This window comes from Agelaius tricolor, unplaced genomic scaffold (genome assembly GCF_023055355.1).
Source record: "Agelaius tricolor isolate 1412-34295 unplaced genomic scaffold, bAgeTri1.0.p SCAF_8, whole genome shotgun sequence".
Lineage (NCBI taxonomy): Eukaryota > Metazoa > Chordata > Aves > Passeriformes > Icteridae > Agelaius > Agelaius tricolor.
In genome coordinates this window covers 46011745-46031937 of record NW_027269268.1, presented here as the reverse complement: position 1 = coordinate 46031937, position 20193 = coordinate 46011745, and the positions used below count along the sequence as shown (strand labels likewise).

Below are 20193 nucleotides of genomic sequence, written 5' to 3'. Positions count from 1 at the left end.
AAATCCACAAAAACTTTTGTATACATCCATATAGAAGTTTATGTTGCTCAAGCACCAGTTTTCCTTTTGATTAATGAAGAAATAAAAATGCAAACTACCTCCAGACAACCAGCACACAAGTGAGCAAACCGCCCAATTGTGCCTTAATAAAGCTTCTCCCTCTCCCCTCCCTGCCTGCTCAAATTCACTTGTTTTAGATAAGTGCATGAAGTCACCAAAAGGCAGATTAATTTCAAAGTTTCGTGGCTTTTTCTTTTTTTTTTTAATGCCTGTGAGGACCGAGTCAGACTAACAAACTCACCAGGAAAGGATAAAACATTCACCCTGCCCAAAGCAAAAATGCCTAGAACTTTCTCCCCTCCCTTCCTTCTTTCCCCCGTCCCCGCCTCCCTCCCCTCCCACATCTCTCCCGCCTCCCCTGAGCCAGCGTTACCTAATTTCCACACAAACACGCAGTTTCTGTCAGCATCACCTCCACGCAGCTCTGGCCTTGTGTCCGGTCACATCTTGGTTTAGGGGAGCAGAGGTGACGAGCTACTACTGAGGGGTTCTGCAAGGTAATCAACTTGTTGGATTTTTGCTTTTTGTTTGTAATGCCTAACTAATGGTTAAGTAGATGGACCAAGAAAAACTCCTGGCAAACTGCCTTGCTGGAATTTGTTGAAGTAGAAAAACCTACTTTTCTACAATACAAAAATACAAACTCAGAAATAGATTTTAAAACATTTTGGCTTGCTTGCTTCCTGCAGGGAAACAGATGTAGTTTTTGAGAACAAGATCTAATTTCAAATATGTAATCACTAGAATTTCTTTTAGGCGTGGGTGCCAGTTGTATGTGTTTAAATACACGTATGCGTTGTGATTGAGTTTCAGTTGATCACATTGGACAGGTTTAGCAAGCAGCAGTCCCCTGGGACCCTGTTCCAGCTGTTTCACTCAGCTCCCCACCGGCTGTGTCTGAATTCTTTGTATCTTCCTGTATCTTTTCCAGGCTCGAAATTGCCAAGATGTTTCTGATTCTTTCTCTGGTCACTGGGCTCACCCTGTCTGCCTCTGGTGTCATGACAGACAAGGAAACTGACCCACGCCAGGAGTCACTGCATGAAATACAGAAACAAGTGAACGACCTCTGGCAGAATTTGCTCTACCCAGTAACACGTGGTAATGACACTGACGGGATGATTTACGCCACTTGTGAAATGAAGCCCAGCTCCAGAATAGATGCTGACAAGCCACAAGTGACTGGACAAGTCTTATTCAGGCAGAGTTACTCATATGGAAGACTGGAAGCCTTATTTTACTTGGATGGGTTTCCATTGGATAACAACCAATCCAGCAGAGCTATACACATCCATGAGCTTGGAGACCTCAGCAATGGCTGTGATTCTACAGGGGGACACTATAACCCTTTCAGAGTGAATCACCCTCGGCACCCAGGAGATTTTGGCAACTTTCTTCCTAAAGAAGGCAAAATCAGAAAATACAAAACAAACCTCTTTGCCACAGTCTTTGGTCCGTATTCCATCATGGGCAGATCTGTGGTGATCCACGAGCAGGAAGATGACATGGGCAAGGGCAATAATAAGGCCAGTTTGGAAAATGGAAATGCTGGGAAACGTCTGGCTTGCTGTGTGATTGGGATAAGCAACAAGAACTTGTGGGAAGAGAAGCTGCCTGAGGTTATGGACAAGAAGAAGAGAGGGCTCAACAGAAGAATGTACAACCAGGCTTAGGTGAAGTCCAAAGTGCCAGCTACAGCCTGGGCAGCACAAAGTAACTCGGGCTGTGCTGTTGCCCACCAAGATATATGGCTAAAGGATTCCTATTTGCTTGCTCCTCTATGAAATGTATATCACTTTTGTAGAGCTTCCTTTCTGTAAGCCATCAATAAAACCAGCATCAGCTCAACACTGTGAATGTTTTCTTGAAGGAGAAAAGATTCCCTTTGATGCAGTTTGGAAGTTGAATGTATGTAAGCAAGAGTGCAGATGGATAGGGTGCATGGGCTAAAGAACCTGTGCCCTGCAAGGGCCTTTTAAGGGATTGTTAGATACTAAAGGAAAAAAGTACAAATTTGCCTCTCATTAGACACTCTTCTGTAGTTAGGTGCCAACTTGAAAGCAGAAAGGTCTCCATGCTGTTAACAGTGTTGGGTGTTGTGTTGCAAGACCTTGGTAGTGGACTTCCCCTAGAAATAAGGGAAAGTACAGAAATTTCTGTGTTGAACTTGAAATCCATCATGTTATTCTGCTTCTGTAAGTCTCCAGTCTGTTCCTGTTAGTACCAAAGTTATATACAAAAGTTATAAAGCTGCTTAGGTAATGATGATAAAGTTAGCAGATCAGGGAGAAATATTATTTTCAAAGCAAAAAAATACTGAGTATTTTACTTCATACAAAACTGTAGGAACAAAGTCAGTTTGGGCTGGGAGAAGTGACAGTGAAAAGATTTAAGTAAGATAATTTTCAGATTTAAAACTTTCACTTAAAAAGGCTTTACTTCTGAAATTTAATACAACTCAGAATATTAAAACACCACCCCATGGCTATCATTCATCTAATACTAAGAGAAAGGGAAACAGAAGAGAAAAGCAGGTAGAACAAGTGTATCAGTAAATAGTTTTATTAAAGATGACAAAATTTATTAATATATTAACCACATTGTGCTGTTAATCCAAGCAGCAACAAAAGACTAGTTTGCAAATAAATTAAACTGCATAATTTAGAAAGCAAACTACAAAACAGAAGCTATCTTTTAGATAGCTTAAACAAAATGCTATCTTTTAGAAATGCAGCAGATTTTCAACTTAATCTCAGTTAAGATTTTGAAATACATTCCTGAGCTCATAGGGATTAAAGAAATTCCACTGTCTTTATTATACAAATTCCCATATGCTTAAAAATAGTCTCACTTAGAAAAGAAGCAGCATTCTAAAAGATGCTTCTTAATCTGTCATTTTCACACACTTATTTTACAAATTCAGTTAACATTATTTTTCCAATAACCACATTATCATACTTTCAAATGAAATCCTTCTCACACATAATGCATGACTTGACCTTTAGGTACAACAACCTCCTTAAAATGAGTTTGTGAAATGCAGCTTCCCCATACTTGTGCTACAAAATTCCCTTCCCAGTTTGCTTCCCCAAAGCCCAACACCAAAAAGGCTTACATGTCTGGTTGTGATTTCTGCACTTCTAAAGTAGGAGAAAAAGGGAACACAGGTCTTAAAAAACAAAAAACAAAACCAACCCCTCCAAATCTAAGGTAGAGTTGAGTCCACAAAAAACCACAAATTTACAGGGGAAAAAAAAAAAAAAACATCGTTATATTAGCACAACGATATCAATTAAAGCAATATCTGAGGAAGATACTGACAGGAATATTTAATTACTTATCACCTAGTGCAGCAACAATGTCTTACTTTTACAAGTCTCCATGCTTTGAAGTCTTGTGTTCCTGGGAGAAAGCTAAAAATGTAGCTGGAATACACATTTGCTAGAAGAGAAAGGAGAGGGCCAGTATTGCAGCAGTGGCATCCCACTGGAAATGAGGTTTTCAGAGATCTATGTATCTTACTGGAATTTAGTGATTGCAAAGATTTAAAAATTACATCTAAGAGGGGGAATGGTGTGAGGACATTTACCAAGATTCCCTAACTGTTGGGGTGTACACCAGTATGGTCTCACAGAAAAGACATACTGAAAAGAATCAGCACATGAGGCATGAACAAGCTGTAGATCCAGCACTGCACCAACCTTACACCAAGCTCTTCATTAACTAATAGCATTAACTGGCTGTTAAGGGACTGTGAGCAAAATACTCATTCTCACATCTCTGGGTCAGGAAAGACACAGGGCAGGGAAATAGTAAAATACCCTCAGTGTTTCTGAGCTCAACACATGAAATCTTGACCTTCTTATTTGCTTGCCTCAGTTCTGACTGCACTGATATTTAGCTATGTGCAGGATCAGTCTGTGAAGGATGGAAAAAATACATCTCAAACAAAATGCTACTTCATGTGACATTCAGGCATTACAGGAAAAAATCCTGCACATTCTCCTGGAGATTTTAGTTTCTACAGCTATTTTTCTTCTGACTGTCATGAAAATGAGTCAGTAATGCAGTCAGTTACAATTACTGGGAACATCTTAACACTCTTTCAAATATTTAAACTCTTGGGGTTTTTTCAGGTAATGAGGAATTTTAATGGGGCACAAGATAACAAAATAAAAACTTTTTACTGCTTCATGTCCGTAATGCGCTTAACTATTTATAAAACTTTTGTTCCTAAGGACTGCTGCTTAACATCAGTGGAATGCTGCAATGTCCAATTACCCTTAAAGACAAAGTACACACATTTGAAGAGCACTCTAAGTATGGCTTTGTATCCTGCAGACAGACACTGAAAGGGTTACACAAATGCACCTGCTAGGGAAAACACATGAGAATGGAGACAAGCCACATTTTTCACCTTCTGACTATGACTCCTTATATTTATATGTAATAATTTACATACAGCCTTTCTCCTGCTGAATACAAACTGTTCATGGGCTCTGACACCTTGATTATGGCAGCACCTGCTACCTCATCTTACACATACAGAAGAGTTTGTCAGTACTGCTAATATAAACTCTCTTTATGCAGTAGCTGACAAGTGGGCTGTAAAAACTTGCAGCTGGCAGTTATTTGTCAAAGAAGTACCCAGTCTGGGAGGGATTTCCCTTTTTATTAGTAGTATTTTATTAAATTTGCTTTAATTCTCTCTGATTGGTTTCAAGCTCTAGGAGTGAGAAATGAACATTTACAGACAATTAGGTCCCAAGCCAGCAGAAAAATTGCCTTGACGGCTGCTGGCCCTCAGAAGTTCCACAGCTGCAGAGACTATTCCTTATGTTACAAACAGGAGAGGAAAGACCTGCCTCCCCTTCCCCAACAGCTGCTAACTTCAATGTTAAGCATTCCCTTGTTGCTGCCTTCCTAGAAGCAGAGTGGCACAGCTCCAGCATCAGGACCAAGCTAGGGAATGACACAGCAGCTCCCTTTTCCCCCAGTTATTATAGGAATGTTTATCTATGACTAAACCTCTTCAAGAGAAGAAGTTTAAAAAAGTGGCAACAATACAAATAATCCTTCTATCGTAACACAGACTGGTGAAATGAGGAGGAAAGGAAGAGTTACCCTTAATTCCAAGTAATAAGAAAATAAAAAAGACATAAAATTCCTTTAGAAAGGAGAGCACAGATGGACTAGGCTGAAACCTATCACCCATTAATTAACCAAGCCCAAGGGCCCATTCCAGCTCCTGTGAGTAGAGGAATGCAATTCCAGAAACTGACAGCCAAGTAAGCTGGACAGGACATCACTGGTTCTCCTCTTGCTGTTTTCTCTGCTTTAGAACAGCATTGCTGTTTCTTACAGTAAGACTTCTGGCTTCTCTGATGATGTTTCCTTCAGAGCTTCATTAAATTGGGCTCTCAGTATCTGGTGAAATAACTTGCTTCATTTTCATGAGATGAGCTGGGAGAGGAAAGGAAAAATTTTGTACAGTTGACAAAATACAAAGGTATAACGGTTTGTAATGAGAGAACTATATAAATGCAGGGATGGTTTTCAGAAACTTCCTGTAAGGGAACAGTGATCTTATGCTATGGCTGTACTGACAGTTACTGTATGTAAAGAGAAGCAGAACACAGTCTGAGAAAGAAGCAAAAGCTCGCAGCCTTAAGATGCTTCTCAATTTATCACTCCAAATTTTTCATCCTTGAGAGACATTTCTCAACATTAAAATACAGTCCAGCACTAGGACCATACATGTTTCAGGAGCCTAGTGATAACAAGATAAATCATTATCACTGGCCTCTTTCCTACACTAATGTAAATGACATCAATCTATATAGAAACTTCAAATCATTACAGAAAGCCAACACGACTAAACCTCATCACTAATTCTTTCCCGTAGGTAATTTATGGTTTTGCTACACTACAGCTAGAACTAACAGAAAAACATCTTTTAAAAAGAATTATTAACAGTTCAGTATAAAATAATCAACCCTACAGCACAATATTTTACTGATCATATCTGCAGCAGCACAGACACTGCACAAGGATTACAGTGAGATGCTCGAGGGCCTGGATTTCATACCTCAAGCCAAACTGTTATCCAAATATTCACGGTTTTCAGCAGCATCAGATGGTTTCTTGTTTTCAGATTCAGAGAGCTCCTCAAAGCTGTTATTTGTTTCTGCAGTTTGAACACTGAGCCCTCCATGCCTTCCAGCATCCTCAGTATGCACCACATCCATGATGCTGCTGTTTTGATCCTCTCTTTCATTTGGAATTTCACAATCTCTCTCTAAGGTTTTGTCATTGTCTTTCAGGGCCTCAGTTTCACCAGTTCGTTCACTCTCAGAGTTTGAGGGATCTGTGGGGTCAGATGGATCAGGGCTGGAAAGTGGGAACTCTGCCTCTGATGAATCATTAAGCTCTGCTTCAACTCCCACATTCTGCTCCCCCACAGGAGCGCATCCTCTTTTCCCTTCCAGTTCTGCAACTGTCAGTTTAATTATCTGACTTCCAAGCTTGTTTATGTCTTCTTCCTCAGAAGGTAGCTGGGGTAATGAAGGGTAAAAATGTTTATTTTGGATTCTGTTATTTAAGTTTGTTCCCTCTGGAGCCACAGATTCAGTTGCAACAGCATAAGTTTCATCACGTTCTCCCTTCTGTTCTGCTGAAAGAGAAATGGAACAGCAGGACACTCAAATAATTTGGAGGCATATTTGTTATATATCTGATCTGAAGAATATTACTACCAGTGCTGGATCACAGAGATGTTTATCTCAGTAAGGAATTTTTAAGAGTGCTTCCCCATCCCTCCCAGGCCTATTTCTTAGACAATAAACAATCAACCCTAAGTTTCTTGCTGGACCTGGCCCTGTTTTGGAACTCCTCTTTTCCTAATACCAACAATTCTAAAAGTCAGACAGTACCATACTCATACTGTAGAACAGCAAGGTCAGGAAAACTTTTCTAGGGGAATATCAACTCCAAGCAAGGCACTTAGCTATGGAAATTTTTGGCATAGCTTACCATCAATCCCCCCATCACTACCAGTTTCAGGGCTTAATACAAGCTCCATTTATCTGGAGCTTTTCACAGGTTTTCATCCAATAATGAGTTTTGTTATTGTTCCTCCAACACTTCTCCAAACATAAAAGATTATTTTGATTAGGGTAACATCGTAAAACAAAGCAGCAGCACAAGAATTTTAAGTATAACATTATACTAAAATGCAAACACTGAGAAAAGAATCAAAATAGAGAAAAAATCAAGGTGCAAACAAACACCCTCGTGAAAAATGTCCTTTAATGTGTCCATTAAAGGACAGGAAGCCTCATTTAAAAAAAGCTTCCAAAGTAAAGTAAGAAAAATTAGGAAATGCCAAAAATAAGTCTGCCCCGAGAGCTTAAAATTACTCTTGTTGTACAGACACATTTCATTTTAGTATTTAAGAATTTACTCCATTTCTCTCACAGGAATCCTGCTTCACACAAGAATGGGACTGCTTGGCTGCAGAGGACCAGCCTACTCTCTCTATCATACCTGCCTCACTTAGAATTTGGGAGCTACTGAGTGAATGAGACCAGGGCTGGCACCAGGGGAACAGACACTCTTTCTGCCATCAACAAAGCTAGGAATGCAACTCTGAAGAGCTGGAATTTAAGTCTGTGGAAAAAGCAGGGATAAATTAACTTTCAAAAGGTGATCACTCACTGGATCTAAGCCTCATTATCTGAGAAGTCAGCTGGAAAACTAGGAGCTTGATGTGCAGTATTGCTCTGCTTGTGCTGTACATCAAAGTGCTCCAAATGAGCCAAAATGTACGTACCTCCAACTAGCACTCCAAATTAGCAGGGACTCTACCTTCCTCTTTGCATGCCTCAGTTTCCTCCCTCTTACAGTAGAAAACCACCAACCTATCACCTTGCTGCACTCTTCTGAAGATAAATTGTCTCAAAGCACTAAATCACCAGAGAAAAGTTCATAGAAGAACAGCACTGCTTTCTTCAGGGAATGCCTGAAACAGCACCCAGGCAGTACAGCAGGGACAAGGCATTCAACAATGGAGGGGAAAATCCCTGAGCAGCTGTTCATTAGCAGCTGAGATGCTCAGGTACAATCCATCCCATGACACTATCCATCCTGTGCAGTGGATAAAGGGAGATTTCGTGGCACAAGACAGGCTTTAATTCATATGATTGTACTCTGTCATTATGCATGTTCTCACAGGAACTGCACAGTAGATCCTACAGACATCCACCATCCAGCTTAACTGAAACAATGATAACAAGTGCAGATTAAAGGAGGCTTTGATGAGACCAGGGTAAGCAGATAGACTGGATAAAAAAAGCCTGCAAAAGCCCTCTGATTATCTACAGATCTAGCCAGAGCAACACTTGATGCATTATAAAAAGTTCTGATGAAGAGTAAGTGTTTGTTCAAAAGCTAAGACGATTTCTTGAGTCAAACAGGCACCAAATGCTACTCTTTAAAAGGCCACAACTGACCAATGTGACATGAGATCTAATACATAACAATAAGTAAGAATTTCATTGTTATTGTGGTTATCAACTGTTTTCACTCAACTGATCATTCAATTAACAGGAAAATAAGAGTGGTTTTGTTTTTATTTCAGTAATACTTTAACCAAGAGCATACTTGTTTGATCAGTGATGGTGGATGAACACACTCCTGTTTTCTTCCCAGTTGTCAAGGTACCCCAGATTTTGGAGGTACATGATAGAGATGAAAAATTGCAATATGCACCAAGTTCCTAAACCTCAAGAGCAGCCATTCTCTGTGCAGAGTGGTACAAAACATACCTGGGTACCATTCCCATACAGATATTGACTGCAGAGGAGTTGTGTGACTCCAAGCACAGGGATATGCCCTACAGCTGAAAACACACTGCTTCCTTTTCAGTCTTTCAAGGGAAAATGGCAGCCCCAAACATCCTTCAGAAAAAGCATCTGGAACATCTGGAGCAGCAGGTGTTGTGTCACCTATTGCTAGAAACTATGGTGTCCCCTGCACAGCTGGTTGTAGATTTGTGTTTATTTATGCCACCAAAAAGTTGACCCAATTTAATTATTACAGAGGTAACTTTTGTCTCAGTTCTCACTGCAGGTTATCAGATATATGGGGACACAGGTAAGGGGAAACCCAAGCTGTTAGTGTAGGCAGAACAGTAATTTCTTAACCTGCTCCAGTTTAATGACAGAATTTCTATGGGATGGTCATGGGATAGAGAGGAGAAAAGAAGGAGATGATCTACTGGGAGCTGATTCTCCCTATGACTGCCACAGGTCTAATCCTGGTCTGTCCTTTCCTATCCAAGGCTGTTTACTTCTGCTCTTCTCTTCCCTGCTTATCTTTCTGTTCCTGCTCCATATCCCCTTGTTTATCCAGTCCCTGTACTCACTGTGCCCATTTCTCATCCACCTTTGAATATTTTTTAATCACATCCTGCTTTCACTGCCAATATTCTGATTTCTCACTCTTGTGTTCTGACCTCTGCTCAGCCACATGCAAGTCCCTCCTCACTCAGATTTCCATGGACTTTGTCAAACCCCATCTACTCAAGTCCTGATCTTGGCCTTTCTTCCCACTCTGCTCCAGGTTTTTTTCCCCTCTAAGTTTACTTTATCTCAAAGGAATGGTGCATACAGAGTTTTACCAGCACTGGTGGCACAAAGTAAGCTCAACAGAATAACTTGTTTGTTTTTAGCAGATGAGATTTGTAAGTGAATCATGTAGAAAGAGGTAGAAACTCCAGACTGCTTCCTCAGGCTGGAAACCTTTTCCCTAGATTTCCAATTCCTATAATTGTAGATACAGGAAACACCTGCATATTGGGAAAAAACCAACCCAAATTCAAACATACAAAAGACAAACAGAGCCCAGCAAAAACCCCACATGGTCATCAGTATTTAACACAAAAAAAAAAATTATTTGCTATCTTAAAAAAAAAAAAAAAAAAAAAAGCTGACATAGAAAACACAACATGGAAAGCTTCAGCCCAGAGTTAAGGTTTGGCAGTGCCACAAAGCAACAGCAAGAGGGTCTGATGAGATGTGACAGACAGATCAGACTCCCCATCTGACCAGCCTGTAATCACAACTGTAATACCAGCCTCACCTAGGACAAATATGGAAAGAAAAGAGCATAATGCCACCAAGTAAATACTTTCAATAACTGCAGATTTAATTAAAAATCAACATTTAAGTAGGTAAAAGAATGAATATTTATGAGTTATTATTACTCACCAGAGAACCATTCATTACAGTTTCACTTCTTATTTTTAGCAAAAATATCAGCTGATCAAGATTATAAAAAAAGATCAGCCTTGCTGTCACATTTTATCAGATAATGACATGGACTATAAAGTCAAAATTAAGCCAGAATCTATTTAGTTTCAGGACGAACAAATAAATAGTTTATGATGCTTCATGGTTAGCTGAGAAAGATCTGGGCCTATCATAAAGTTATGCCCATTAAAGACTTGATCCAAATGCCAATAAGCAAATAAAATAATCCATCTCCCATCCATTATGAAAAACTAAGGAAAAACAAATCAAGGTTATCAGCAACTGTAAAATACAGCTAAGCTTGACTTTGGAGGGATGTTAAAGCTTGCTGCTGGAGAAGGATTTTTAACAAAACATCTAAGACTATGAAAAAAGCAGTCAATTTCTCTGGGAAAATGAGTTGGGTATTTCAATTTACCATGTGCAATCAGGAAGCCATTCATCTAGACATCACCTATAATGCAGGAAAGTGCTAAACCAGTTCCACAGACTGCTTCCTACTGTGCATTTTAACTGAGGGGAAAAGTGCAGGAATCAGTTAACTGCAACACAGATGGCATGAATAACTTCACACAGTGTCATGTTATCTGGCAGGAAAATTCTCTGCGGTGTAAGACCTGATCCCTAGCCTTAGCAATCCACTCAGTAGTAACTTTTCAGTCATTTCTTTGCTATTTGTACTGGGACCATCTATCTGTTTTACTTGTGGATGATGTATTCAATCTCTGTGATCACTGAAACTTTGCCTTCTGCTATCCCAGCATGAAAATTTATTACATTTTATTTGGAAAGAAATGAGTGCTCAGCTCTCATCATGTTCTTACGTCCCAGGTGCTCACCTTGTACTTCAGTTCTCTGAGGCTTATCAGCAAACACTGACAAGGGTGACCTGGAGCGCTGTATCACAGGCAGGGCTGGGTCACTGAATGTTATCGTGTCCTTCCCACCTGCAACAACCACACTGTTAGAGCTGCTGGCTCACCCATTACAACCACTGTGCATCAGTGATGTTCCCCACAAATTTTTAACAATGATATTGAAAAGTACAGAACAGGAAAAGCATCTCAAATGATCCTTTCACAGCATGGAAAAAGAAAATACTCTGTACTGGAGCCACAATATGCAAGGCAAAGGCAGAAAAGCTGCATGTTTTTATCTGCAGTACTGAGTAAAGGCCAGATTTTGAAAGACCAGGTGCTGTAGCAAATTGAATCAGCAATTAGAATTCAGTTAAAAATAGTACTAATCAGATCATACCAAAGTAATGGATCACTTGCATGCTATTACCAGCAAATGTTCAGCACTGACTCTTTACTCTCTATTATTCTGTTTCATGTGATACAACCAGGTTCATCATTATGTAGCTTTATGCTTCAGATTTACATATTATCCTGCAATGCTTCCTTAAAAAAACCCTAGAAACTTTGCATAATTAAGAACTGAGGGAGCAAACAAGTACACATTGCTGGGAAACAGGAGGGATTTTACTCTGAAAATTCCCAAAACATTTCTGAGCATTTTAGTTTTAAACCAAATGGAAAAAGACAATTTTCCAGCTCTTTTGCAGACAAAATAATGCAAGAAACCCTTCATCTGAGGACTCTGCTGTAGATGCTTAGTGTTTACATATTTTAGCAATGCAGAAAGCAACACCTGCAGATCCTTTAGGAAGTCCTCCACTATTCAGGATGCTCATGTTTTTAGTGACTGACACTACCTTAAACCTGGAGGGGAAACGGCAGGAAATGTGCAAGATCAGCTAAGCGTGGTGTTTGTGTGGCCTCCAGAACAAGTGCCAACTGATAAGTAATGGCTGGGGAGGCAGCAAGACACTGCTCTATTTATCTCCATGAGAACGACATTTATGTAACAGCCACTTTGCCCCTCTAAATCTGTTAGTACGTTTCACCTTAAGGCAACATCCTAAATCTAATCACCCATCCAAGACAAAGACTTTCAAGAGAACACCAGGTCAGGAGATACCTGGAATAAATCCAGCTCTGGGAAAGTTCTGGTGCATACTAAGGAATAATGAAAGTCAAGCTGTTCCCATGGAGTCTAACTGGACCACTCCAATCCCTCATTCCTTTTAAGAGCACTGGCTGCAAATACCTTGATCCTGAAGGTAGTAATGATCTTTTTATATCCTTGCCATGTCAGGCAATACACTGCAGCAATATGAATGCAATTAATGCTTTTGAAGCATGGATCTTGTGGAAATTTGATCCCCCTGTCAAGTATGCATCAGAATTCTGCCTTCACCAGACTCAGTAATAAAAAACAGCATTAACTAACATCAAAGAGGACAACCCTCCCACTGTAAGGCATAATTAATTAAAAACATAAAAAATGCAAAACAAATCCAACCAATATTTCAAAATGCAAAAGCTCCTAGATGAATGTGCTTGCCGTAAAAGTGAAGGAATTTTGTGTTGGAAGAAACAAATTATACAGGGAACTTGTGGTATGAAAATACTCAACAGATATTCACACAGTCAGAAGCAGCCACATATCCAAAAAAATACAAAAGAATCCAATGGAAGAAGTAAAAAGATGATGAATAAAAAAATGGGTGGCAGTTTTAATACGAAAGTAGAAAGCAGAAACTTTTAAATTTATTTAATAAAAAAGTAAAGCCTGAGCTGAAGTCCCTGAAGATTGCAAGACAAGCTTCACAAAAAGTACTTCTTGACTTTCCAGCCAGCATTTACAGAGTAAACACATTTACTTTACCATTTTTCTTTGAAAACCAGCCTGGTTACAGAAAATAAAGCTAAGCTCAGTATCCATACATCTTAACAATAGATGTGACCCAAAGAGTCTGATGAATATTTATTTATTAACAGCGATTCACATCCATTCATGAAGGAGCCACATAGGGGTACTGCTACACTACATTCTGTGAATCATGATCTGAAGCTGGATTACACACAAAGAATTTCAACTAGCTGCTGTGTAAGCTCAATTTCATAACTTCTATAGCTTCATGTTCCTCTAATGAATTTTTCAAGGACTATAGTGAAAAGTATATAGATCTCAAAATACATATAAGTTTCAGTAATAGTAAATTTTTCATTTTCTTCTCCAGGGTTGGGTATTTTCTTACAACCTCTGCTGCACCCTATGCCACGGTAACTGGCTACAGCCAGAGCAGCTGCAGAGCCCTTTAATTCTACCCTGCCTCTGCTCTGTGCTGATTACTGCAGGGCAAGAGGCAGCATTGAAACTCTCTTATCATCCCACACAGAAGAAGGCTGAGTCATGGTTGGCTCTTTCTTAGATTTTTTTTTCAGTGGAAATCTGGAATTTTCAGGAAATGATAGATTTAAAAAAAAATACAGAATTACCCATCTGAATGTCTAGTGACATCAGACTGCGAAAATAATTAAATGGAGTTTATTATGTACTGTCATTGAATACATTTAACTTATTTGTGTGCACATTTTGACCACAATGTAGCCAAGACAAAGCAAACAATTAAATGCTTCTGTGAACATCACATTCTCTGCTTCCTTCTTAAGGGAAACAGGATTATAAAAAGAAAATCAAAGGCAAACTTGCTTTCTTTTCAGCAATGAAAACAAACCTCACAAGAGATTCACTTAACTAAAGCCCATTTTTTAAGCAGGGCAATATAAGGTCTGGTAGGCAGAACTTCCAGAGGGAATGAAATTTTACCTTCTCAAAACTAAATATGCACTTCCTATTGATTAGCTTCCCCATAGTTCATTCATGGCTTTCTCAAAAAAGCAGATGACAAATATATATGTCACCTAACAAAAAAACAGAGGCATTCAATATCTTTCTTCAATAGGATCAAGTATATAGACAGCATTTGGAAGATATTATTATCATGGTGACAGTGTGTGTTATAAATGTTATATAAACAATAATGACTAAGTAGGAACATTAACTTCAGATTAAAATCCTGCAATTTGTAATGTGCATTTATTTCAGCGCTAGAATGAACATCAGTTTTTATTTGCTTTTTTTTTTCCAGTGACAAAAAATTCCACTCACAACCAAATAATATTTTTTCACTCTGGATTTAAGACTGACTAGATGAGATACTCTCCATGTTCTGCTCCTCACCCAAGCCAATATTCAGCTGCAGAATCCATTGTGGTATTCCCACACTAATTGTTACACACTGCTGTTTTAAGGAGCGGAAGCTTTACACACTCTGAAAAGAAAACCGGTGACCCACCAGGTGTTGCAACGCTCTTTTTGACCACCCCAGGATTAGAGTGCACTTGGAAACAAAAGTGCACTCCTGATTTAAAAGGCAAGCAAAAAATCAAGAAAACGTCAGGGCTCAACAGAACTCACAATCCAGTGTAAAATTCCTTTAAAAATATTTAAGATCATCCCCTCTAATAATTTTCCATTACGCAAATGAACTTTCATGTAGAGCAGCCTCTATTTCTCCTGTGGTCATCTAACTCAATTGACTGAACATCTAAATCTGCTGGATATAAAAATGTTCAGATAACATTTCCATTTATTTACATGCAATGACAATATTTAACGTACTGCTAGGATCAGTTACTAAAAAAATACGTTAAGCAGAACCTACTCCCAAATCCCACTGAGACATTGTAGCTCAGGCCTTCAGGCAGCAAAAGAAAGGAAGGAAAGAGACAGTTGTTATTGTATAAACATTAATTTGATGCTTTACCTACATAGATCAATACGGTGCAAGAAGTTCCCACTTCCATTTTTTTAAAATACATTTTGCAAACATGAGAAATGCTGCATTTATTAGTGTAAAATTTTATGGCACACTAGTCTTGAAAAACAAAACTCAACAAACAAAGCCCTACAGTACCTTGAAGCAGTGAGTTTGAAAGACATGTTTGTAGTAATGTACTACAAACATTTCACCTTCATCTCTTGGAGAATGTGGGGAGGCACAACTGCACTAAGCACACCACACATGTTAGTGACTAACTGTGGAGAAATCCATGAAAACACATTTGGACCTCCAGTTCTGGAAACAGTCAAGCAGGACTGAGAAAGCCCAAACAGGCAAGCTGAAGCAGAAACACACCACATCAGCCCAAACAGCTGAATAGCATAGGTTTGTTACAAGGGCTCTTCAGCTCTGTCAAATGTTTCCTTCTAGATGTACAGGTTAGGTGGAAAAACCAGAGCCAAATAAACAGAAGCCTAAACCACTCTTTCCCACTTTTACTAGCACTGATAGGAATCTGTAAACAACAAAGCCTAATGATGCAAACACCACCTACAAAATAGCATAATTTACAGTGGTTACAGAAGACACAATTAGGTGCAATGGGAAGAAAAGAAGCAAGAAAGTAAATGTAAATTAAATATTGCACATTTTCCTAACAACGATGTCTATTAGGAAGCAGATTAATCTCCCATTACTTGAGTAATTTAAAACCAAATACAATACTTAAGGGACTATAGGGAATAAGCCTGTTCTGGAGAGATGGACTAGAAAATTTAGAACCATTTACATTTCCAATTTCTAGGACTTTATTATTCTACAGAAAAGCATTTAACAACAGTAAATAACAAAATCCATGGTTAAAAGAAGTACAAAATTAATGAATAAAATTGGCTGAAAAACATAATGACCAATGACCTGTGCATCATTTTATGCAATGTTTAAATAAAATAGTTCACTTTTTTTTTTGACTGCTGTCTATGGAAATAATTTGATTACTTCAATATTTAAACTGATTTTTTAGCACTTTTCATGTTATTTTCAATACATATTTGACTTAAGAGTTTGCAAAGTCTAGTGATTTTTGCTTTCCACTTAACATTTATTAGACATTTCTAATTTTGCAAATGTGCTGAATAGAACATTTACCAGGTAACTGTCATAAAAAAAATCACAGCCAAACTTCTCTTAAATGCAAACATACCCTTGAAAACTAAATAATGCAAGCTATTTGCTTGAAATTTTACTAACCTGGAAGACTCCACAAGCCAGCAATTTCCAAAGTTCTTAATTTCTTTTCTAGTTCTGCCACTCGATTACCTAGAATTCTTTGGAAAAAGAATAGTTGTTATACCAAGGTAACCAAAGCCCAATTACTTATATGACTACAGTTGAATTTTTAAACTGCTACTTAACTAGTAAACCTGTATATAGTATGCAGTAAACCTGCATACAGTCATCTCTTTTCACTAACAGCAATGGACAACCTCTCCCAGAGTTAAAAGAATATCAAATATATTTGTCTAATCTATACCATGCTTTTAAAAAAGCAAAAGGTCTAGGATGTACTGGACATTCAATCTTTGCAATAAAGAAAAAGAAAAGCAACTCACAATATTTCTATCTTCTTGCCTGCAAATATCACTTTATTTTCTTTATAGCTAAAACCAGAAGGTAAAAGCTACACAGACAAAATATGGAAAACTCAAGACAGAGCATCCAGACTGACTCTGAAGTTCCAAGACATATATTTTTGATAGTCCTTTATTCAGGGGATATTTTCTATCACTAAGATTGCTTAAAATGGTAAGGAAAATTTTTTCTATTACACATTATTTATTTTTATTTTTTAGCATTGAACTGCTTTCTACTTTACTAAAAAGCTTCAAGCTCTTTAGTGCCTTTATCACCCACTCAGTATTCACTGTATTTCTCGGGTCATGTCTTCTTTTGTATCTGACTTCATACACAAATACTATTTGCAGTTAGCTCTCCTGCAGGATTTAACTTTTAGTCTTAATTCTCTCCCCAGATCAAATGAGAGATTTCTATCTTGAAAAGAAGGCTTGCTTCTCCAATGAATTTTTGCAAGTCTTTCACAGCACAGCAAGTCTGCTAGAGTCAAAATCTTTAAACAAATCCCAAACAATACTCACTAGACTGAGAAACGTAGACAAGGCAGCAATTCTAAACATGACAGCAGAGATTATGGACAGCAAGTTTTACTCATCAAATTACAGCAACAGGATAAATCAGTAAAATTTGAACTGAATGCTGAGAAGCAGCATATCCCACCCCAGCAAGGCAATAGTATCTCACTGTGCATCCCAGAGCTGTGTGACACTGCACTGAGAGCTCCTCAGCAAGGGCTTTATGTGCAGACATTTGAGTGCACTGGGAATGTCATTACTGACAAGATGGCAGGGTCTGGGAAGGACGTGAAGAATGGCACACCCAGCAAATATCAAAGGGATAAAAAAATTGATTAACAAAGCCTAAGCATTTTTGAAATCTCTACTGTGAGGGCTTTGCAATGACACAATAAAAACCTATAAGCATTTTAAAGATTACAAAAGTATCAAGATGAGAGACAGAATGTAAAACAGAAAAAGAAAGCTTATAATAAACATCAAAGAAAGCACTGAGAGGTACAGGGGTGTGTGTAAACTAAAAAGAACAGCCCATCACATTCAAAAGCAGAGGAAAAAATACAAAGCAGTTATGTTTACTTCCCCATTGAAACTCAGTATTTCAGTAGGTTAAAAAGGTTATGATGGATTTACTACTGTCTTCTCCAATTAAAAGCAAAATTATTCAGGTCTAGATTTCACTTTCAGAATGCTTCCATCTGGTATGAGAAACTCAGCCTTAATAACACTATTTTCATAACCCTGACATCCAGCAGTTGGGCTCTGCAGCACAACACACCAGCTGACAGCAAAAGGCAGGGAGCAGCTTTCAGGAAATTCTGCCTTGCACACTGGGAGCCCCTTCCCACCTTCCTGCCTAAGGCCTCACCAAGGGTCAGCTAAAGAACATGGAATTCCCCAGGCTGACAGGGGAACAGAGAGACTTGAAGTAAGACTTCTTCCACATCATGTTATTTCTGGCAGGGAGCTGACAAAACAATGTTGATTTGGCTAATGATTGTCACCACAAAGGACTCAGAAGTTTAACACATCTAATCCTTATTATTTTCAGAAGTAGTTCACCACTAGTTCCAGGGCAGAAAATGGGAAGGATGCTGCCCTCCCTGCCAGCTAGCCATACCCCCTGTATCTCAGCCCTCTCTAAGAAGTTATTGCTACTGCTCTTGTTATTCAGGTAACAGCAGCAAAGTCACTTTTCACTTGATTCTCTTAAATTTTATAATTTATTTATAATTATTTATAATTATTTTCTAATTATAAAATATTATATACTATAATTAATACATTATATATTATGTAATATAAAATACATTAGATAATATTTAAAAATATTTCCTATATTATATAGTTATAATTTTATATTGTATAATATTATATATTATATAATATATATTATATATTATACATTAAAAAGAATATATTATTTATTATAACATTAATTTTATAACTATAAATGTAATTATAAATAATTATAGCTACTTTTATAATTATATAAATAATCATAATTAGTTATAATTTATTTATAATTAATTATTTATCAGCTGTACCACACTAGTTCTAATGGTTTTGGAGAGAATATATCCTGATAATACCTACCAAATCCTCTGAAGAGGCACTGAGTTTTTTTTTTTTAACTTTTGTTGCAGGTTCTCATATAGAAGGATCATTTTGTCTCTCAGAACAATGCTTGGCAACAGTAGAGGACAATATTTAACCCCACTCCTTTCATTGAGGGAGAGAGCAAAATACATTCAGTGATGAGTATCATTCTAGCTTGCTTAAAAAACCCCATTATCCTAATACAGGTATGGGAGAAAAAAAAACCCATAAAAAAAGCTGCAAATTCTTATAGCAATAAATTTTTGAAAGATAAATGTGTAAGCTATTCTGAACACAATGTGGTTTATCACATTTCTTCCTTTCCCCTGAGACCTCCAGATAATTTGCCACCTCCATACATGCTGTGGGAAGACAGAGCTGTGGTGGCCTGGGTAGGCCTACCTGGGTGGGTATTTTTAAAGGGACTGCATGGGCTGGTAGCACTCAATTCCCTGATCTCTTTTTTTAATCTCTAGACACAGTGAACCAGATCCTTCAACGAAAAGAGAAGGATTATGTCACAGACACAGGTGATAGCTATTTCCATTTTTCCCTGGTCCTGTGCCAAATGCAACAAGGGAGTTAGCATAAACTCCCTCCAGGATAAGGTTTTACAGAAATCTGTTGTTTGTGCAACAGTAGCAATGGTCCCACCTGAGCTCCCTTCACCTGACTTTAATTTAGCTCTTGCTGCAGAAGACATACAGCCTCAAACAGACACCATCGCTAAATGCCTGTAAATAGGACTGTCACAGTCCCATATCTGGCTCTGCACCTCACATGGAAACATGTGCTCAAGTTACAGACTGACACAATCCTTTTTGTAATTTTGGACATGACTGAACTTGCCCAAGTTAGAAATCTTAAAATTAGTGCAATATATCTAACCACCACAGCAGCTTTTACGCTGATCCAGCTTGCACAAGTGCTGGCAATTTCAGGAACAAATTGCACTAAAAAGAACAGCTAATAAATGGTTTATTGCTGGTAGAATAAAAAAGGATGTTTATCCATTTGCTAAGCAGAGTTAGGACAATTTGGTTTTGCATTTATGGAACTGTTTAATCTTGCAACACACTACTGCATAGAGAATTAATTTACAACTGCCTTTTCAAATTAAGCTAATGGGCTTGTGAAGAAAAACACAGGATGTTACTTGAACTTAGCATTAGTAGCTACCAACCACCTTGGAAAAACAATCTGGTTTTTTTCCACAACAGCTTCTTTTTTTCTGAAAACTGGGGATAAAAAATAAAGGCTAGATTTAGCCTGCTTGTCCCTAGGCACATACTCCCACAGTTCCTTCTATCATGCCACATCTTTAGAAGAGTGGCAATAACAGTAGTGTGTCTTCTCCAAGAATAAGTGGCAATGGATTTTT

At 38.2% G+C, this 20193-nt stretch overlaps 2 protein-coding genes across 6 annotated transcripts in view; one reads left to right on the top strand and one right to left on the bottom strand.

The window, feature by feature from the left end:
* The first annotated feature begins 397 nt into the window (after positions 1 to 397).
* Positions 398 to 1908, top strand: SOD3 (superoxide dismutase 3). Its single transcript, XM_071432612.1, has 2 exons — positions 398 to 557; positions 992 to 1908. The coding sequence occupies exon 2, from the start codon at positions 1008 to 1010 to the stop codon at positions 1731 to 1733; it is 726 nt and encodes a 241-aa protein (XP_071288713.1). The 5' UTR covers positions 398 to 557; positions 992 to 1007; the 3' UTR covers positions 1734 to 1908.
* Positions 1909 to 2604: 696 nt separating this feature from the next.
* CCDC149 (coiled-coil domain containing 149) overlaps positions 2605 to 20193 on the bottom strand; it is a 51943-nt gene continuing 34354 nt past the window's right edge. For 2 of the 5 annotated variants that reach the window (XM_071432610.1, XM_071432606.1), the window contains exons 10-14: positions 16315 to 16391; positions 14947 to 14979; positions 11210 to 11317; positions 6149 to 6733; positions 2605 to 5523 (exon numbers count right to left, since the gene is read on the bottom strand). In XM_071432610.1, the coding sequence (XP_071288711.1) occupies positions 6150 to 6733; positions 11210 to 11317; positions 14947 to 14979; positions 16315 to 16391 (802 nt within the window). In that variant the 3' untranslated portion in view covers positions 2605 to 5523; position 6149. The remainder of the gene's footprint in view (positions 5524 to 6148; positions 6734 to 11209; positions 11318 to 14946; positions 14980 to 16314; positions 16392 to 20193) is intronic. The other 3 variants (XM_071432607.1, XM_071432608.1, XM_071432609.1) reach the window with 3 other exon arrangements.